The sequence below is a fragment of the Pseudogymnoascus verrucosus genome (genome assembly GCF_001662655.1).
Source record: "Pseudogymnoascus verrucosus strain UAMH 10579 unplaced genomic scaffold scaffold_24, whole genome shotgun sequence".
NCBI classification, from domain to species: domain Eukaryota; kingdom Fungi; phylum Ascomycota; class Leotiomycetes; order Thelebolales; family Thelebolaceae; genus Pseudogymnoascus; species Pseudogymnoascus verrucosus.
This window is the reverse complement of record NW_017263675.1, coordinates 200,212-220,218: the sequence shown is the minus strand read 5'-3', so window position 1 is coordinate 220,218 and position 20,007 is coordinate 200,212. Positions and strand designations below refer to the sequence as shown.

General features: G+C 51.4%; 5 protein-coding genes across 5 annotated transcripts; 3 read left to right on the top strand and 2 right to left on the bottom strand.

Annotated features, from left to right (window-relative positions):
* Positions 1–1,679: 1,679 nt before the first annotated feature.
* VE01_05801 (uncharacterized protein) lies at positions 1,680–3,984 on the bottom strand. Its single transcript, XM_018275259.2, has 2 exons — positions 3,574–3,984; positions 1,680–3,504 (listed from the first exon to the last, which is right to left on the bottom strand). The coding sequence occupies exons 1-2, from the start codon at positions 3,763–3,765 to the stop codon at positions 2,164–2,166; spliced, it is 1,533 nt and encodes a 510-aa protein (XP_018130027.1). The 5' UTR covers positions 3,766–3,984; the 3' UTR covers positions 1,680–2,163.
* A 122-nt stretch (positions 3,985–4,106) lies between these two features.
* On the top strand, positions 4,107–4,779 carry VE01_05800 (uncharacterized protein; the record flags this gene model as incomplete). Its single annotated transcript, XM_018275258.2, has 2 exons — positions 4,107–4,389; positions 4,437–4,779. The coding sequence occupies exons 1-2, from the start codon at positions 4,265–4,267 to the stop codon at positions 4,777–4,779; spliced, it is 468 nt and encodes a 155-aa protein (XP_018130026.1). The 5' UTR covers positions 4,107–4,264.
* Positions 4,780–4,840: 61 nt separating this feature from the next.
* VE01_05799 (uncharacterized protein) lies at positions 4,841–14,388 on the bottom strand. The gene is made up of 6 exons (XM_018275257.2): positions 14,077–14,388; positions 13,838–13,964; positions 13,188–13,724; positions 11,774–12,298; positions 5,539–11,722; positions 4,841–5,488 (listed from the first exon to the last, which is right to left on the bottom strand). Exons 3-6 carry the CDS (start codon positions 13,639–13,641, stop codon positions 5,143–5,145), a joined length of 7,509 nt encoding a protein of 2,502 aa, XP_018130022.1. The 5' UTR covers positions 13,642–13,724; positions 13,838–13,964; positions 14,077–14,388; the 3' UTR covers positions 4,841–5,142.
* A 249-nt stretch (positions 14,389–14,637) lies between these two features.
* SEC18_1 (transport between ER and Golgi ATPase protein) lies at positions 14,638–16,460 on the top strand. Its single transcript, XM_018275256.2, has 3 exons — positions 14,638–15,214; positions 15,403–15,646; positions 15,695–16,460. Exons 1-3 carry the CDS (start codon positions 15,092–15,094, stop codon positions 16,258–16,260), a joined length of 933 nt encoding a protein of 310 aa, XP_018130015.1. The 5' UTR covers positions 14,638–15,091; the 3' UTR covers positions 16,261–16,460.
* A 1,203-nt stretch (positions 16,461–17,663) lies between these two features.
* VE01_05796 (uncharacterized protein) lies at positions 17,664–19,172 on the top strand. Its single transcript, XM_018275255.2, has 4 exons — positions 17,664–17,986; positions 18,039–18,296; positions 18,358–18,891; positions 18,945–19,172. Exons 1-4 carry the CDS (start codon positions 17,740–17,742, stop codon positions 19,061–19,063), a joined length of 1,158 nt encoding a protein of 385 aa, XP_018130014.1. The 5' UTR covers positions 17,664–17,739; the 3' UTR covers positions 19,064–19,172.
* Positions 19,173–20,007: the final 835 nt, after the last annotated feature.

The window sequence follows — 20,007 nt, the reverse complement described above, 5'->3', positions numbered from 1 at the left end:
CTGCAGAATCTGCAGAATCTGCGGCTGTGGATGTAATGGCAACGCAGAGTTAAGGAACAAAGTGAGATAGATACTCGTGCTCCAATTAGAAGAAAGGAGTACGCGTACTGTCAGAACTGTTAAAGGAAGTAGAGTACAGAGAGCAAAAGTATGAGAGTGAGTATGAATACGTTGAGCTCGTCGAGTTAGTGAGTATTTTCATAATTTTTAGTATATTTAGTTAGTATCTTTAGAATGTCCACTTACGTACTATTGCGAACTGTTAGTAGAGAATATCACTTTCATGGAAAGTACAGCACATTATGAAATTATTCTATAATTCATACCCAATTTGCATAAAATACGAAGTACAGTACTCCGGAGCAATGGAAGAAAAGTAAAGAAGCGTAATTATGTATTGTTACGTAGTTAGGAGACGAGAGACGGCAGGCGCAGAGGAGGGATCTTAGGAATCCTTGGGAATCCTTGGGATACCCTGGGAATATTTGTAGCTTGTACATGTCGATGTTGCCAAGTTTGTATGTGGACACGCGCTGCGGAAACTAAGAATAACAAGTCGCGGGTACTTAAATTCTCGTTCGTTCCCCATCAATTCCCCGTCCTTTCCCCATTCATCTCCACCCCCCCTTTCACCTCCACCCCCCCCCTTTACCACTAACAATAAACGCCTAACCTCGTCGTCAACCTCGCTAGCACCTTCCTCACCTTCTCACCGGTTCTAGCTTCTGGCATGAACTATCTAGCATTATTCTACTCCATTCTACTCCTACTGCACTGTCTGCAGTTTATGCGCGTGCTTACTATTTTCTATATCCACAGTCCAACAAACTATACTCAGCTATGACGGGTATAATAGCTCGGGTATAAGACGAGACAAACTAAACTACTCACATATCCAACAGAAAGAGTCTTAAATATCCAACATCGCTGTTCCGTTCTGTACGGTACAAGTGTTAGAGATCCAACAGAATAGTGTCATCCTACGTACTATCAGTCCCACTCGCCATCTCCCCGTCCTCACCTTCCGTCTATAGTATGTATCCCCGGAATCAGAATCTTGGAAAAAAGAAACCGTGGCGCAGATGAAGAAGTAGAACGGCACGCGCATCACAAGTATAGTAAGCACGCTGAATTCACATCTCATTTGAGCACACATCGAGAGAAAGCCCATTCTCCATCCTCCATCTCGTACCCATATCCTATCTCCACCATCCCCAAATATGATGTCTCAACCGGCCAACCACCCCCTAAACCCCCCTACCCCCTTCCTCCACACATCCACACCACCATATTTCCACTCCAAAAACCAAGGCGACGACGCAGCACGTACCACTCCCGCAGCAACTCGCAACACCACCACATACAGATCGAGCCGCGCCTGCATATACTCCACCATATTGCCCACCATCCACATTCCCATCCACATCATGACCACACACATCGCCATACATCACCATCACCATCACCGCCACGTACATGGCCATAAACCACCTCAACACATCACCATCCGCACCCACATAACCACACACCGCACTCCAACCCCGGCCGCCACTGCAGAATCCAGTAATCCAGTACCAGTAAGCCGCTCCAACCTCCCTCCGTCCCTCTCGCCCATCAACCATTCACCGGCGCTTCCCCATCACCCACCCGCGTCGCGTCGCGGCCAAGCCTTTCGCCTGAACCCCTGCAGCGCACGCCGTCGTCACTCTCGCCCGACCCCCTACGCCCATCCAGTAAGGTCGCGATAACGAACGTCCGGACGGGGCCTCCGGCGCCGATCTGCCCCTCGTGCGCGTCTGAGATCGCCGCTACGCAGGGAAGTACTTCGTCCAGTAGAGGCTGGGCAGGCCGAGACCACAGACCGTCACCATGCAGCAAGGGGGGGGTGTGATGGCGGGGTAGCCGGAAGCTGCGTGCCTTGATCTATATATGCTCTACTCAATGGCTGAGTCCTGCTCCGGAGGTATCTACGGATGGTGCCACAATCCCCCCGGCGCCTCAGTCCCACAAACCCGTCGCGTAACGCTGGTTATGTACGTGTAATATGCGACCTTGGGCTGTGATTGCCCATGCAAGCTCGCATGCACGTGTGTGCGCATGCGGTCTCGGTCTCTTCCGTGGCGTTTATGAAGTTTCAAATGGTCACGTGCTTACGCCCTCGTACTACAACAGCACTGGAGCAGCAGCAGTTGCAGAAGCGACAGCAGCGACAACAGCAGCAGCAGCGGCAGGTGGAGCGCTCGTCGCTTCGCCTTCGCCAACCACCGTGACAGGCACTGTTACAGTCTCAACCGGAACTCCGCCCTCCCGGCCACCCTGGTCCCCCTTCTTGCCCTTCCGCCTCGCCATTTTACGCTCATGCTCCTCCTTCCGCTCCCCCTCCCCCACCTCCTCTTCCCCTTCCTCTAGCTCCCTCAGCCTGCCTAGATCGACCACCTCGTCTAGCCCACCCACTTCCCGCGGCCCCTCCACCCCGCCCGGCGGCAGCGCCCACTCAGGTAGCTCGCTCCTGTAGCTCCACTTGAGGTCCTTATCCTCATAGCGCAGCGAGTGCAGGTAAATCCCCATCTCCTGCGCCCCTGGATCCGTGTACAGCGGCGTCGAGCAGATCTCACACAGCTCTCCCGACATCTTCTCCGCCTTCCGCTTGTTATAATCGTCCACCATCTCGTCGTGATAGGCCACCGCGTCCGCGACCTCGGATTTCCCCATCCGTGCGAGCCGTGTAATAACATCCTCGTCCGCCTGCATCGCATCCGCGTCCCCAGCCCCAAGCGACGCGCCCCAGACCCGCTGGTTGCTGTAGATGGGGTCGTTCGTGATCGGATGACCCAGGAACTGGAGGTGCACGCGGATCTGGTGCGTGCGGCCCGTGATGGGCAGGCAGCGCACTATAGAGTACCCCTTCTTGCCCACCCACGGCCGACCCTCTGTCTTGCCCTCCTCCGCTCCTGCCTCCTCGTCCCCCTCCTCAGGCCCGTAGTATGCGAGTCGTCGGAACACCGTGCGTGCTGGCTTGCCGCTAGCACGCACGCGATTCAGGCCCAGTTTCGGTGAGATCTGGAGGATCGGCATCGCACAAACGACGTCTCCGTCGGGAAACTTGCCAGCTACGCGGGCTACATATTCCTTCCGCACTGTGCGTCCGGAGATCTGCGTTGACAGCTCCTCGGCGGCACGCGGATGCTTGCCAATGAACATGACACCGCTAGTGAGCCTATCCAGGCGGTTGCACGGTAGGGGTTTCCATCCCGGGCGCGAGGCCGCCAGAATCTCGATCACCGAGTTATAGTTGTAGCGCCCAGCGGGGTGGACGGGGATGCCGGACGGCTTGCAGATGACCATCATGTCTTCGTCTTCACTTATGACCGTGATGGGGGCTGCTGTAACGGGGGGTTCGTGCCGATGAAGTGTGTGCGAGATAACGTCTCCATTCTTGACGACGTGGGTTAACGATGCGGGTTTGCCGTTGACGACGACCATGCCGGTTTCTATCGCATTTTTCTGTTCCATATTAGCCCCTTCCTCATCTATTCCCTATTGCCCACTACCCCCCGAAGACAAGTAACTCACATAATATTCGACAGGCCGATCGCGAAATTCGCTCTCAAAGATATCCAACAACTCCCTCCCCCTCCACCTCATCTTGCAGTTCGTATTATACGTGAAGTGGTACGGCGCGACCCTGCGCAGCCCATCCTCAAACACATAAGGCCGCGGCCATGGGTCGGCGGGTGTCACCACCACTGCCGGCGGGGCGGCCATCGGGCGTTTCTCGACGAGCGTCGGCCAGCCGATTTGTTGACGGACCGGGACGAGGGCGAGGACCGGGTTGCGGGCGTAGAGGAGCGCAGCGATTCGGGGTGAGGGCGACAGGGTTTATGTGGGGGGGGGTGTTAGTCGTGGAGAGAGGTCGTGGATGCGAATGTTCGTGGAGGAAAGCACTTGAGTTGCTGGTGGCGCCTTCCCCTCGTTGTCCAGAAGGCTGAGGGAAAATAATCCGGTCGGGCGGCGGGAGAGGGCAGAATAATAAATTTGACGTATTAAGTTTAGCGTGTTATGCCTCTGCCCAGAGCGTCATACCTCGGCTGCCGCGATTTCCGTTCCGATTAACTCTATAAACATTGCGGTTGCGGATGCGCTGCGGGAAGTTAGAATATCTGAAATATACTCTCCATTGCTCTATAAATCTCTCCCAGAAGTTTTTCTCACGAGGCCACCTCATAAACTCCCCTAATCTTGAGGCCTCTCCACCGTTCCTACCATGGACTCCCCAGCCGTCCTCCGTGAGCGGAAACGCTCTGACTACCCATACGTCCTCACATACCGCACCCGCTGGAGCGATAACGACATGTACGACCACCTCAACAACTCAATCTACAACTTCCTGTTTGTCCCCCCGTACCAATTCCCATTCCCCAGCTAACCCCCTCCAGCATCGACTCAGTAATCAACACCTACCTCTCCAAGCACTGCGGACAATCCCCCCGCACCTCCGCGCAATACGGCCTCGTCGCCTCTTCCCACACCGACTTCCTCTCCTCGCTCGCCTTCCCCGCCGTCGCGGAGACGCGGCTGCGCGTCCACAAGCTCGGCCGGACGAGCGTCACGTACGAGGTTGGGATTTGGGAGGAGGGCGTGGAGGGGATCAAGGCGGTGGGGAGGGTGGTGCATGTTTTTGTGGAGAGGGAGACGGGGAGGCCCGCGCGGGATGGGATGGGGACGGTGCTGAGGGGGGGTTTGGAGAAGTTGTGTGCGGGGGAGAGGGGGAAGTTGTGAGCGTTGTGTAAGAGTGTTTTAAAAGCGAAGCATGTCACGAGAAATCAAATCTGGTTTACAGGTATTATTGTAACATTTGGTATCTGTATCTACTCTATACAAGTATAATCCATCCATCCGACCCTCTATGCTTAGTTTTGAACACCATACAAATGTTGAATCATTTCCATCCCACAGTATAACCCCGAACCCAAACATGGCTCAACGCCCTTCCGCACAGTAATCTGAACACTCCGAAACCCACTAACTTCGACATGCGGTGCTTCCGCTGTATATATCCCCAACAAACACCCCGCTCCCATAAAACAGTCGTAATCAAACAAAATATTATACCCAAACAAAAAATAACTCCTTCTATCCACCTTATTCTTCGGCCAGAAGCCCCTTCGTTACAACAGTCGACCCCCATTTCGAACCAAGACCCTCGGCCTGTGGAGTCACATCCATGGGCATCGATTTAGCAAAGCCAGAGTAGGGCATGTAGTCGGGCGGTGTCGTGTTCTCGTGGTCGAGGATCACATGGTTGCGAGATTCAAACGTGTCCACGTCGATGGTCTTGAGAGACAGGAAGTGGTAAGTGTGCACTGCCTTCGTCTGCCCATAGCGGCGTGCACGACCAACGGCCTGGGTCATGGCTGCCTTGTAGGTCTGCTCTCTATCGGTGAGATAGGGGGAGACGAAGATGATGTGGTTGGCGTTGGTCAGATTGCTGAGGCGGGTTAGTTGGGTCTATTAATAAATGGGAGTTGGAATTCTTACCTTCCAGCTGCAGATGCATCTCCAATGTTCAGGATAAGAACCTTGGACTTCTCCTTGCCTGTCTCGGTTTGGAACTTTGTAAGAGTCTTGGCCGGATCTCCCCTATCCAGGGAAAGGTACGTGATGCGCTTATCCTTGAACGCGCCGACAATCTTGTCCAACAAATCAGTGAACTGAACAAACAACAGAACCTGCTCGGTATCTGGGATATTCTTGACAAGGCTGATAATATCTTCAATCTTCTTGCCGTAATGCCGACCCTTTCTCGTGGAATCATCTTCAACACCAAGCTCTGGGGCTTTAATGACCTGCCATTGCTTGTTAATCGCACTGCATCCAACGACAAGACACTCTTCCTTGGCAGCCAGATTGTTATAGAACATCTTCTCATGCGTCGCGCGACAGCCGTCGCAGGCAGTGTGGCCACACTGCGACAGAATCGAAATCTCCTCAGGGGAAAGGCCGGTCTTCTCACACTTCGAGCAAGTGCAGCCTGCACCAGCCTCATTCCCGAGTCTCAGGTTGGTATAGTGCTTCTGCAAATTCCTAACATAGTCGAAAAAGCGCAGGCAGCGCTTCCTGCTCACATACTCGATGACCATCTTGCGCAGAACATTCGTGACATCTCTCAGAGCTGTGTGCGCGTACTCGATATTGCCATTTCGGCCGTATGGGAGCAAGGGCAACAGCTTTTGGGTATCCTCTGGTGCATCAGCAGACGAGATGCCATCGCTCTCAGAATCGGCACGCTTTCTCTTCTTGGTTGGTTTGGCTTTCTTTGAACCCGGCTTCGCTCTTCCTTCGGCTGCAAGAACAATGTCACGCTCCTCCTGGGTCATATAAAACTCTTCCCAGTCGTCGTGAGAGCTACGCCTAGCAGCCTCCTTCATGGCCATAAAAATCGCATTACATGCGTCAACGTCACCGTAATGGTTTGACTCAACCTGGCGCTTCAAGCTTACGTATTGGTCGCAAGGTTCTTCGCAGCTGAGGTGGAGATATTCGGCCTGTCTGAGAGTCTTGTTTAAATCAATCTCCAAGTCATCGAGTTGCTTGTTTCTAATCCCGACAATGACAGCGCACGCATCGGGAGCATTGTTCAGGCCATCGTGCAGCTCATCAAGTGTAAAATGGGATGCGCACTTCATGAGGGCCTCACCAACGCTATCACTCTGACCCAAAAGCTCGCGAATGCGCTTCATACGGTCATTCTCCATGGCTCTCTTCCCCTTCGTCATCTTGAAATCAGAAGCAGCCAAAAGTTGCTGAAGCTCGAGATAAATCGCGCGCTCAGCAGCTGGGAGGATAGCCGGCATGATGTGCACAGAGCCGTTGATTGCCTCGATATCGGCGATATTCTGGCGGACAAACTTGTCGAGGAAGCGCTGCGCAAGCTTGTGGCGGTTCTCGTGCCAAGCAAAAGACTGCTTCTGGTTGAACGTGCGGAACTCCTCGCCAGATGTCATATTTCTCGTCATGGTCTTGATGTTCTGAGCATTCATCACCCCGGTGGTAAAGTCATCGATACCCAGGTTAATGCCAAGGAACCTCGACATGCACTTGACGTCCAGGAAATCTTGGAGTGGGGGAGTTCCCGAAAGAACCCATTTGGCGGCAGCCTTGAGGTTGGCAATCGTCAAGCTCTCTTCACCAGCAACGTAGGCATACTCGTCAACGACGACGCGGCTGAATCTGAAAATCTCGAAAATCGGACTCCTCATGCCCTTATAATTGTTCGTCTTTGTCAACTTGGTGAGGCCGAAGATGTCCTTTCGGGGCTTGACCGTGAACTCCTTCTTGGTCTCTGGCTTCTTATCTGCTTTCACATCGACCTTCAAGGCGTCCTGACCGAAGAGATCGGTAGCGGTTTCCAGACGGGTTTTCTGGAGTTGAAGTCTCTCCTTGTAATCCTGATATGCCTGTCCTCTAAGACGCTTCGACGGGACGTAAGCCTCCACATCGGTGGCCGATTTGCCCTCTTCGGTAAGCTGGGAGTCGATGTGTTTCTTCAAAGAGGAAGGTTTCGATTTCAGGACCTCCACATTCTCAGCCACCTTCTTCATGGCATTGGCATACCAAGCAGACTGTGCTCTGGCAGGAGCTTTCTCAGGCAACTCGAGGACACCAGCAAACTGAGCGAGCTTGAACAGGTAGTTATCGCCTTCACAGATAGACCAAGATGCGATGATGATATCGGCTTGTTGGAAGTCCTCCACGCTATACTTATCAACGGATGCAAGTGACTTCAAGACCGTTACCTTGTAGCTGCCAGGCAAAAACTTCCTAACCTCGCTGTACCACTGGTCGGGGAGTTGCGAAGGGACAAGAATGAGAGTGGCCTTAATTGGAATCAAGCCATGAATGTCCTCCTTGGATGACTTCTCATCTGAAGTTCGTTGCATGTCGATGAGTCCCAAGGTAGTAACGGTTTTTCCGTAACCAACTTGATCCGCAAGCACACCTCCACGAATGACCTTCGCTCTGGATGCCCGACCTTCAGCGCGCCAGCCCAGAAGTGGGATACTAGCCTCCTCAACTTCCTCCTCGACGAAGGGCTCGACGTTCTCTCCCTCCTGCTGGACCATCCAGTGCAGAGACCTCTGCTGTTCAGGGCGAAGAGTAAATTTGAAACGAGGCGGGTTCGTCGAAGGCTTATCACCGTCATTGTTCTTCAAAGCAAAAGCTGGGAAAACCATCTTTGGTGGGGCAACATAATCGGTGACGAGGCGCCATTCCAGGGTAGCACTCGTCGCATCATCGCCGAGCAATTTCGCGGCAGCTCTATGGATAAGAGTCTGTGGGTTGACTGCCAGCTTCAAGTCGACAATGCCGGCGTCATCGATGCAAACTTGGGTGACAAGAGGCGAAGGTCGGCTCTTCATGGCAATCTCGAACGGGGCAGCTTCAGTGGGATCCTCGAATGGAACAATCTTCCTCTTCTCGTCCAGTCTCCACTTCATGTTAGGAATTGCTGGAGCGCACGTAGCACAGCGATGGCTGGCGAGCTGGTTCTCAATCTCGCGCCAAGTGTCGAGGCCGGGGATGGTTCGAGCTTTCTCAGTGAGCCAGGCATACTCGGAGAAGAACTGCTTCTGCTCTAGTTCGCCAATCTCAAGCCAGTGATCCTTTCTATACTTGGAGAACTCTCCTTCGGGGAGGGCGGCTTCGCATTGCAGCACAACGTGAGCCTCACAACAGTCATTGAGAGATGTAACGATAGAGAAGTCCTCGGCAGCACGGCTGAACTGTCCGCTGGCTGTACCATGAGCCAGATCTAAGCTGGCATTTTCAATATCAAGCCACTGGCCATCCACATAGCAAGTCATCGGATCCAAATGACGGGCCTGGGACACGCTCAATTTCTTGTTGCCTTTCTTGATGACTTCAACACCTCCATCAAGAGACATCTCAAACTTGGGTTGTCTCCATTTCTTGTCAACACGAGCAAAACGGGATCGGACTTCTCCATGTTGCAGGCGTCTCTTATCCTCGGAAAACACAAAAGTATCGTCGTCATGGTTTCCAAGGCGATCTGGGTCATGGAAGAGGAAGGTTCGCTTCTCAGGATCGGCGGCATTGACCTTCACGTGGAGAGAGCCTTGAGACATACCACAGTCTTCTTGCAGTGTATAAACGCCGCTAAGATCAACTTCAAGATAGTCCTCAGCATCCACAGGCATAGTAATCTCATACTGCGGGAACACAAACGAATCAGCCGCCGCTGCAATGCCAACGACATTGTGGAATGATGGCACAGGGACACCGAGACCTTCAACCGATGCATTGAACTTGTATGCCTTCGGGATCCAGATCTGCCACTGTCCAGTGACAAGGTCGTCTCCAGTAGGGCGCATTCGAGCGATTGGATATTGCAAAGCCTCGCGAAGAGCATCGTTGGCAGGTAGATCAACGTCAGGTTTGGCGTACAAACGCCATTCTGCATGTCCCAAAAAGAATACAAGATCCAGGCGAGAGTAGGTCGATTCGTACGAGACAACCCAGATTTCGGTTCTCTTCAGCGAGTGGAATCGCAACTCGGACTCTAGAGCCTGCGCAACATGGTCCCTGGAGAGCTCGAACGCCTTTTTATCAGCCGTGCTGAATGAGATACCGCTGTCCTCGCGAGCCTCGATGATATCATCAATTGAAATGCCCGCAAGTAGAACCTTCATGGGCAGAGCATTCTTTAACTGTTGCTCAAATTCCGAAGGTGCAATTCTAGTTGGCGAGAACTTGGCATAGTCATGCTTTGGAGAAACGCCACACTTGATGCAAGTAGTGTGGCCACAAGCCTTGCATTTCTGAAGGGCGGCAACAGTGACGCCAGCGCGGCCTTCACAGTAGCACGCGCGGTAGCTTTGGTTGGCAGCTTTGATGGCAGCGGCAGCGGAAAGTGGGACATGAGCATCGAATCTCGTTGTGAAAAAGTTGGCCTTGGGATCGTCGATAGTCTGGGTAATTTCCGGGGCTGCGTTTGCTTCTTGGATGCCGTCTCCGCGCTCGAACACGTCGAATCTAGCGATCAGAGCAGAGAGAATAGCTGCTCCGACGACGGTGGAGCTCATAGCATTCCCAGCCAGATCTTGAAGCTTCGCCTGAGACTCGCGTGTGAGAATCAATGAATCGACAGGCAAACCTTGCAACGCGAGTGCCTCGACACCGATCAGCGGGCCTCCACGCATAGAACTGTATGGGATACCAGTTGGAGTGACACATCCCGTGAGGCCAGAACCTCCCGTATCCAAAGAACGATCGATATTCTGCGAGAAGTCGATGATGCGGAACTTGTATTCCAGATCATATCCCCTAACCATGGCTCGCAAATACGACATCTCCATGTGATCCCAGATACGCTCGACTTGTGCCTTCCACCAGTCGTTCCACCAGTTGTCTCTTGGGGTGCAGGATCCTCCATCTTCCCAGTTCGTCAAATAGCGTCTCGCTCCAAGTCCCATGCGGAAGCGGTAGTCTTCGTGGCGGCCCTGGCAACGAGTCCAGTCGACGACTCTCTTTCTGCCTTCGACGGCGTTTCCTTTCGTCATCTCTGCACGGCCGGCGATGACACGTGGGTCATCCTCATCGAGGAGGAAGGCCTCAACCGAGGAGCTGGCTGGGCGTTTGAAGAAGTCCATCCTGCGGCTGTATGTCTCGATGGCGTTCTGACCAAACTTTTTCATGTACTCTCCAAATTCCAAATCTTTGACAAGTTTCTTCTCCGTGTTGTTACGCTTATCGTTCTTCACTTTATCGTACATATCAATACACATCATGTATCCACGCTGGCGGGTGTGAGGGACGTAGTAGTTCTTGGTGTCCACGAAATGATGCTTGCAGGCATACCCAATCGCGGCCATGTAGTCACTGATTCTCAGCCAAGGTGCGCCCATCACATTCTCCAAGATAATGATCTTTGGACGGAAGATTCTGGCATAATCGCGCATAGCGAAGAATGTGTCGCCGGATTCACCACACTCCTCAATGACTCTCTTTGTAGAGTTGAGGCCAGAGAAATCGACGCAGGAGAATCCTGTGATGAGGATATCGATATTATTGGGAATCTTCGCCTTACTACCATATGCGGTTGTGGCATCGACAGCTCCGGGGATAGACAATTCCTTAATATCACGGAAGATGATTGGGGGAGAAAAGTTTCGCTCGATATAAGCCTGTTTGAAGGGCACAATTTCCGCACTGAACTTATGGTCGATCTCGAAGTTGTGGCCACGAGATTTGAGAGCTTCAGAGACAAGGTTCAGGGCCAGAATTGGGCTCTCCGTGCCGGAACACATAGTCGCAACACGAAGCTTTCTGCCATTCATGTGCTCAAGGAAGTCAAGGAAGGTCTTATCATCTTTGCTCTTGCTCATCTTTGCCAAAGCCCGATCAGTCATGTCGGCAAAAATATCCTCAATTTTAGAGATCGGCTTTTCGTGCAGGGCGAGACCATTCTTGTAGACATATGTCTCCGGCTTGATCACCTGTGTTCCAGTGGGTTTCTTCTTTGGCGCTTTGGCGCGCCTTGATGTGTCAGATGAGGCCTCTGTCTGAACGCCCTCCATGGCATCCTCATTCTCATTGTCGTCATCGTTCTTGATGTTGTTGAGCTCAGGGAAAAGCACTCTATCGGCCCCTTTGAAGGTAGTGTCCCTGTTCTCGACGCGTCTCTTTCTGACGAGTTGTTTGGCTAGTAAATGTAAGTTGAGGAACAAAGATGCGGACAGGAAAGAGTACTTACGGGCAGATTTTGCCAGTGGTGACGACGCATCAGTGAGTCGCTTCCTCCTCTTTGGTGGTGGGTGGGAGCCGAATCCGCTTTCAGCCCCAGAAGACTCTCCAGTGGGTGACGCCGAGGATTCACCACTCTCCACGTCCGATGACTCTCCTTGGGATGACTCGTTGCTGACAGCAAAGTCGGATACATCACTTGGCTCGTCTGTGTCTACATCCTTGCGGGAGGTGAGGACGCGTGACAATAGCCTACCTTTCTTAGCTGCAGCTCTACCAGGCCTCTTGTTTGCCATGGCAGATGACCCACTTGGGCTGGGTGAGCGAGAAGCCAAAGGAGATATAGCAACAGGGGAGCTCAATTGGGCATCGTCGGGATCGTCGTCACTTGGTGGATTGGAAGGAGAGCTGTCAGAGGCTATGGTAGTAGGGACTGTGGGAGCAAGGGTGGGTGCAGCGGGTTTCTTTTGCAAAAGCGTGTGTGGTTTGAAGAAATCAGATATGGCGCGTTGCTTATTCGGTGTCCTTATAGGCACTGTGCGGCATGTCAGTAGTAATTCCACGAAGCTTCAGGTTCCACACGAGCCTTGTTAATACAGCAATGAAAGTTATCGTGTGAAAGGAAAGTATTTGGCCAGTATGACCGAGATGTTGGGTTGAAAAGACAGTGGTGGAGCAAGATGATGGATTCAAAAGAGTGGATGGGGCAAGGTGTTGGATGGAAAGATTGTGATGGAGCAAGATGCTGGAATGAAAAGAGTGTGATGGACCAAGGTCTTGGATTGAAAAGAGTGCAATGAAGCAAGATGAAAGGTTGAAAAGAGAGTAATGGAACAAGGTGTCGGGTTGAAAAGAGTGTGAAGGAAGGGTGGAGGAAGCAAGAAATTTTGAAGGGTGAAGGAGTAAGTCGGTTGCGGAAATAGCCACAAAGGGAGTGAATATGAAATTAGCGACGTCCGCCAATAAGGCTTTTGTCAAGTTGCCCTCAACTCAGCTTGGACAGGAAACACCCATGGGATCACGCAGGCGCGGCTATGACAAAATATCCCCTTGCACGACAGCTTTCGCATGTAACATGTGCAAGTCTATGCCTGTGATTTGTGGTGCCAACTTCGTTCCATTCCATGAAGTTAAGAGCCAGGGGCATCTTGACAAGGGGGACATTTCTCACAACAGCCACAATCTTCAGCCCTTCAAAGCACAACCTATAAACCAGCAGTGACCGAAACTTGGGGACTACCCATGCATCTCCTCACTCACTGCCACATGGTTCACCTGCCAGAACAACCATGGACCAATGGAGACACACTTGTGATCCATGCAAGTCCAAAATTGCCCACCATCAGGTGTAGTAACATGAACCAGATAAGAATACACGCTGACCAACGACAACAGAACAAACTAAGCAACCACACTGTACATACTTCTCACGCTGTGAAGCCACCTTCTCCCCTCTGGGAACCCAGGCACAATCAGCTCGGAGTCTGAAACGTCCGAGTCAACCTGTATGGCTGCTTGAGAGCTGCTCGCCGCGGCCTGACTCTTGCTCGGGGTCTGCCTTTTACCGCCATTCTTGCGCTGTGAGGCGCTTCCCACGGGCGTTTTCCGAGCAGAAACACCCCTCGATTTTGGTGTCCTCGCATTTGCCCTTGCGTTGCGGACGCTTGGTGACTGGGTTGTCAAGACGTCTATCTCCTCGTCTTCATCATCTGCCTCGTCATCCTGAGCAGGGGTCGGGTTCTCCCGAGACAAGCTTGAAGGCTTCTTCGGGCTGTTTGTGATGGACCGAGTTTGTCTTCGTGGCGGGGGTTTCAACGCCAAATCGTCTTCTGAGTCTGAGTTGACGGCATTGCGGGATCGGGCTTGTAGTCGAGACATTATTCGAGCAGTTGTGTAGCTGACTACGGGCCTGGAGGCCGGCGTGTCGAGCCAGTTATGTCGACGGTTTCATATGCGGGGGTCTTCTAAATAAGTCAGTATACGCCCCAAGGTGTTCTAGTGATATTGAAATGCGGCCGGGCCTCAGGGGACTTCATTTGTGTGTATTGGGCGCATCGAGGAGAAGGGGACTCACCGAGTCCGAAGAAGAGCCAGTACAAAGCAAACAACAATCAGTGGAGCAAGAGGTCCAACTGTTATGATACAGAAAGCTACAAGCTACACAGATAATCGCGGAGGAAGAAGCAAAAGGGTATCTTGAACTATCCACATCTGTCAGTATAAAAAGACCCTGACAATTGGCATGTTCTCCCGCGGGACCCCGAAGGGTTGCCAAGCTCCAGCCAGCGGCGGGGATAAAGAAAGATATCTCACCTTTGTTATGAGGAAAGAGCGGGGAGGAATGCGAACTGCCGAAAGGGAATATAAAACCTTGAACAAACGTGCTTCACTAACAAGAAACAAAGCAAAATAAAAAGTCAAAGGGCCACACTCCTTGTTCCATGGATGACGCTGATCCAGGTATCCGGACACGGCCAGGGGTGCAATTTCCAATTGATCGGTTGGAGACGCGACGCGACCTGGTCCGTGCACAAAGTGGTTATTGTCGCCTTGTTAATTAGGCGACACATTTTCCCCTCTCGACTCTCGACTGGCAAAGACATGGGGATGAAGGAGAACATTGAGAGCGAGAGGGCAATATGAAGATTCTGATATAATCAGAAGTATGATCTTCTGTACACGTCTTCTATCTTGAACACTCTGCCTCGATCTTTCTTACCAACTTCGCCTGATGAAGTTCGGGAATCCGTTCCCCGCCGAGTCACATAGCGGGGTAAATCACACCGAACTTTCAACGCTATATCAGGCTATGTTAGCTCACACTTTCAACTTACCGGGACTGCTGGCGCAACGGTAGCGCGTTCGCCTCCAGAGCGAAAGGTTATCCGTTCAAATCGGGTGTGGTTCAATACCTCATTATACAACCGTATATTTTTTGTTTCTTTTTGCTCTTTTTGCTGTTTTTTTGGCCGATGAAGTCTCCACCTTTCTACGCAAAAATAGCATTCCATGTTCCCCAAATCCGTTTGCAGGATAGTAATGTTTTGTCGTCGGGTTAGAACCGAGCATCTTCTGTGGTGATTGGGACGGTCCCCACTTAACCGAAGAGATTATGGTGGCAGTGCTCATGGCAATCCGTATTAATTTACGATATTAGAGGCAGCATTTCGATTTTGGAATTAGAATTGAGGATCTGGGGACCGCTCTTTCTATTTAATAGTCCCTTCATGCCCAGTTATATAAAGTTTCTTTCCCCATTCAAACCTCATCCTCTGGAAAATTACCCCAAAGCCGGGCAACCCCGCCTTTTCTATATCACAACTCCAACATGGCTTCAGTCCTCTTAGAATCCGCAGATGCAAAGAATAGCTTTGTCGACCTATCCGGAGTGGACAGCTCGGCCTTTTCGAATCCTTATGATGCACTGATTGAGGCTTGCAATGATGACCCGGTTCGTTGATATTTCCCCAAGTTACCCCGCATAGGATGCCCCTCATCTGTCTTCGGATTTGACTTCCAATCGAATTTATATTATTATATTCTTTTCCGTGTAATATTCAAGGTTTCCTAGGCCTCACCTATTCTATACTCAACTTCTATCCCATAATCTATCCGTATCCCCTTACTAACACCCCCCAGGCCCTCCTCCAACAAAAATACTCCAACCACCGCCAAACCCGCAACGCCCAACAAAAAGCAAACCTCCTCTCCCCAACCTTCCCCGGCCTAATCCTCGACGGCATCCTCCTCCGCCGCGTCGACCCCACCATCTCTCCCGGCTACATCGACCCCCGCAACAGCCTCGTCTTCTGGGGCCGTCCACCCCCCCACGTCCGCACCCTCGCCGCCACCATCCAAGCCAAACTCAAGGAAATCTCACCTCGTGCGTACCCCGCTCCCTCCCTCAGTACCACTCACTAACACCTCCCAGGTATCTGGCTCATGCCCCCGGAAAATATGCACATCACCCTCCTAGAGATCACGCACTCGCGTCCCCCCTCCGCTATCCCCCCGCTCATCAAGGCCCTCAGCCCCGTCATCCCAACCATCATCTCCGCCCCCACCAAATCCCCCAGCCGCCTCATCAAGCCGCTCGTCTCCTTCGACGCCGCAGCCGTAGCGCTGAGTTTCGTCCCCGTCGCGGATGAGAAATACTCCTACCACCACCTGCGCCGCGATCTATTCGCCTTGACGGCCGGCACGGGCGTGGAGGTGGGGAGTAGGTATGTGGTTCCCAGTGCGCATGCGACGCTGGGGAGGTTTATTTATGCGGAGGATCATGATAGTACGGAGAAGATGGAGAGGTGGGTGGAGGGGATTGAGAAGATAAATCAGTGGCTTGAGGAGACGTATTGGGGGGAGGGTGGGCTGGAGTGGGTGGTTGATCAGGAGTTGGTGCTGAGGGAGGGGAGGTTGTGGTATGGAGGGGGGGAGACGGTTGCGGGGGAGGGGGTGGAGTGGAAGGGGGTTTATGAGAAGGAGGTGGAAAGCATTTGAGAAGGCGATAGATGGGGTTGAACAACTAGAGATGATTGTATTAAAGTTAGTGTCCCACCTACTATTCTCCAAATGAATTGGTCGGCAATTAAGATGTATATTCCCATAACGGTGAAGTTATCTTGTAACAGAACTACAACCATACCAGCATTAGCATCACCACTACGGCCAGAACGCGTCCATGCCGCCGTTATACGCACAGGATCTACATCCCCTACAATCCAAACAAACACGTCGCGATCCCAATTCCAGAACGAGCACACGAGGGCCGGCCCGCGTCTCATCGGGGCCAGGAAGTCAACGGCGGGTCCTTACTAAAAAAACCAAATCCGCGCAGCATCTTGAGGAACTGGGCATTGGCTCAACCCCACTCTAAAGCTCTGGTGGGTGAACAAGCTAATGTGGACCCTCGGCCACTTCCCGATGGGGAGGTGAATGTCTTATATGCAGCCAAGACGATATTTACTTTCTGGTTGTTTATACAGGGGTCGTTGAGACCGCGGTTTGCGACGACGCGCCGTTAGTTAGTGACAGTTCAGTCTGCCCATAGTGTTGAAATTATTATCTCCCAGGAATTCACCATAGTTTTAATTTGATTTATATGGTTATTATTACAGAATTACCGTTATAGTGCTTAAATTGTTCACCTAAAGGACCCTTCGGCACCTTGGAATTAAATGTCGATCAGTGCAGGAACGGGTCGGGAGGCGCCGCCGATCGCTCCATCCCAACGAACACCGATCATCGCCATTGGTTAAGGAGAAACAATAACTTAATATTTGTCTGAATCTCAGCTGCCTCTTGGTGGGCCAAAATCTAATATTTATGCACCTGCTCTCTATTGTCACTGCATCTCAGCCTGACTGGAACTGGAGCAGTATGCTGGAACAGGACGACGCGGATTAGATTGCGGTCATTGTTACTCAAAGTGAAAAGCGCCGGGAACACAGAGGACGCAATCAGACTGAACAACGTGTTACTGCATGAAAGTAGTGCCTTAATGCAAGGGGTACTAAGCTCCTAAAATCTTAAGAACTTCTGGTATACCTTTACTCAGATATAGGGGACAGTTTCTCAAGCCGCTACTTTATCCCCCCCTCATCTTAGTGGGGAAGCACAAGCAGTCCAAGCTCCTAAAGCTCGCGCCCTCTACTATGGGGCAATTAATGACAGGGAACACCGCAGATCGACTGTGCATGATGAAGCTGAGCACTTTAACATTAGCACTGGGCCGCAATGAGACTCCTTTCAAAAGGAGAGATTGGCTCAAGTCTCACAAGCGGAGATGAAGATCGAGGTAAACCACCACAAGAGACAAGCTGATGTCTCACATTGGACAACGAGGCAAGAGATGGGCAGAGGAACTACACATATAAAGTCCCGCCCCTGGGACATTTGTAGCGGAGCTCTTCTTAGGCAGTGAAGATTTCCGTGCCTATTGCATACTACCGCCTAATATTATCACCACGCCGTCTCACAATGGGGTTTTTCAAAGTCGCTGCTGTTGCTCTTGCTCTGTGCTCGGCTGTTAGCCAGGCTTCGGTTTTGCCTCGTGCACCAGGCATTGTCAAAACTGACTTCGATGTTCTCATTGTCGGAGGAGGGCCCGCCGGTCTGAGTGCTCTCAGTGGTGTCTCTCGCGTTCGGAGGACTGCATTGTTGCTGGATAGTCAAGAATATAGAAACGGCGAGACTCGTCATATGCACGATGTTATCGGTAACGATGGTATGTGTCCCTCATTACTCTATTATCATATCAAGTCTAATTTAATGCACAGGCACTGTTCCGGAACAATTCAGGGGGTTAGCCCGTGAGCAAATATCGAGATATGATACTGCCCAGATTAAGTTCAGGACTGCTATCTCAATCGTCTCTCAGAACAATGGCTCGTCCTTTCTCACAACCGACAACTCCGGGCAGACTTACACTAGCCGGAAGATCATCCTGGCAACTGGTCTCCGGGACATTCTCCCCGAAACCCCGGGCATTAAGGAGGCTTGGTCACGCGGCATTTTTTGGTGCCCCTGGTGTGATGGTAAGTTATTCCCATTACCCTTGTGGCGTATCATGTCTAATTTACTGTTTCCACTTAATAGGCTATGAACATCGAGACCAACCTTTTGGTATTCTTGGATCTCTCCTGGATGTGGTTGGAAGTGTCTTGGAAGTTGCGACATTAAACTCCGATATTGTGGCTCTACTCAATGGAACATATACGGACGCAAACGTGAAAACGCTCAATGAGAGGCGCCCGGGATGGCAGCAACAGCTCAAGGGATATGGTGTTAAGCTCGACAATCGCACCATCACTAGCATTGAGAGACTACAAGATGGTGCTATTGTTCAGGATGTCACAGAGCGGAAAGAGTACGATGAGTTCCGTGTCCATTTTGCGGACGGCGGCTCTCTCAACCGCTCGGCATTTATCACAAATTTCCCATCCGTGCAACGCTCTTACATCGGCAAGCCGCTAGGTGTTAAGTACTACGGGGAGAAGGCGAATGTCAATCCAGGGAGCATGAGGACTGATGCCTTTGGAATCTACGCAGTCGGTGATATGAATTCTGACAACTCCACAAACGTCCCTCACGCCATGTTCTCTGGCAAGAAAGCCGCGGTTTATGTCCATGGTAAGTCGAAACCTACCTAGTGTGTGTAGTGACCATGCTAATACTTGTGACAGTCGAGCTTGAGCGCGAGAAGGCTGCTACATTTGTCACCAAGCGTGATGAGAATAAGATTATGGATATTATGGGCCGTGACGTGGAGGACTTGTGGGCTGAGTTGACTGCCCGCAAGTAAAAGGGGGGGGGTTCGGAGCGAACGTATAATTTAATGGGACGAGGTTTGGAGTTTATTTGGTGAGTATTATAATCTAATGGGAATGAAGTTGGGAGAATAATATGAGAACAAAATAATTATGCAAAATTAATTAATATTATAAAACCATCCGTTTAAATAATGGTTTCTTTGTAAATCGAGCAACTAATACAACGAACGCCCAGTTGACGTTTGACAATCTACGCTGCGTTGTTCAACCTGTCTGATTTAGCACTTGACCCCAAGTCTCTTCTTCAATCGGAGAGAGCAAACAGTTGAGAATGCTCCAATCGATGCGACCTATCGTTGCAGCTTTGTCTTGTGTTGGGTACATCCTGATCTCAAAATGGTTGGTACAACGCATTGTAGGCTTCACATTCCGCTTTTCTTTGTGTGTAGCCTCAAAATGCACCATGAACAGTTGAAGAGCACGCCGAGTTAAATGACTTTCGTTTTGCATATCAAGTCTCTAGACTATGACTATTAATTTGGCCTCTTGGACAACCTCGTACAGGTCCAGTCTATCCTTGACCACCTTATAGTCACGACCATCCTGCATCTCATGTTTGGGAATGTGCTGAGAGTGTGTCTTCTGTGGAGGGTACTCATGCGGTACGCCTTGAACTATCTGGAGATCTTTATCGAGCGATGCCTGGAAGCGCTTTATGTTCGATCTTGGTGGGAGGGTATCACGGATTGCATGGGGGATTGGCTTCAGAAGTGGTAGTGGTATTGGCGGAAGATAGAGATAGTTTTGCTATGACTCCTGTGATAGTTGAGGGAACCTTGAGATTATTCTCCGCTTCTTCTCCATGTTTCTTCGTAGTAACGAACTGGCTCTTTTTGGACAGCTGTGTCGCCTTCTTTTTATAGTCGGCTAGAATCCGACTCCAGATTTAACGATCCCGTAGAACAATTTTAACCAC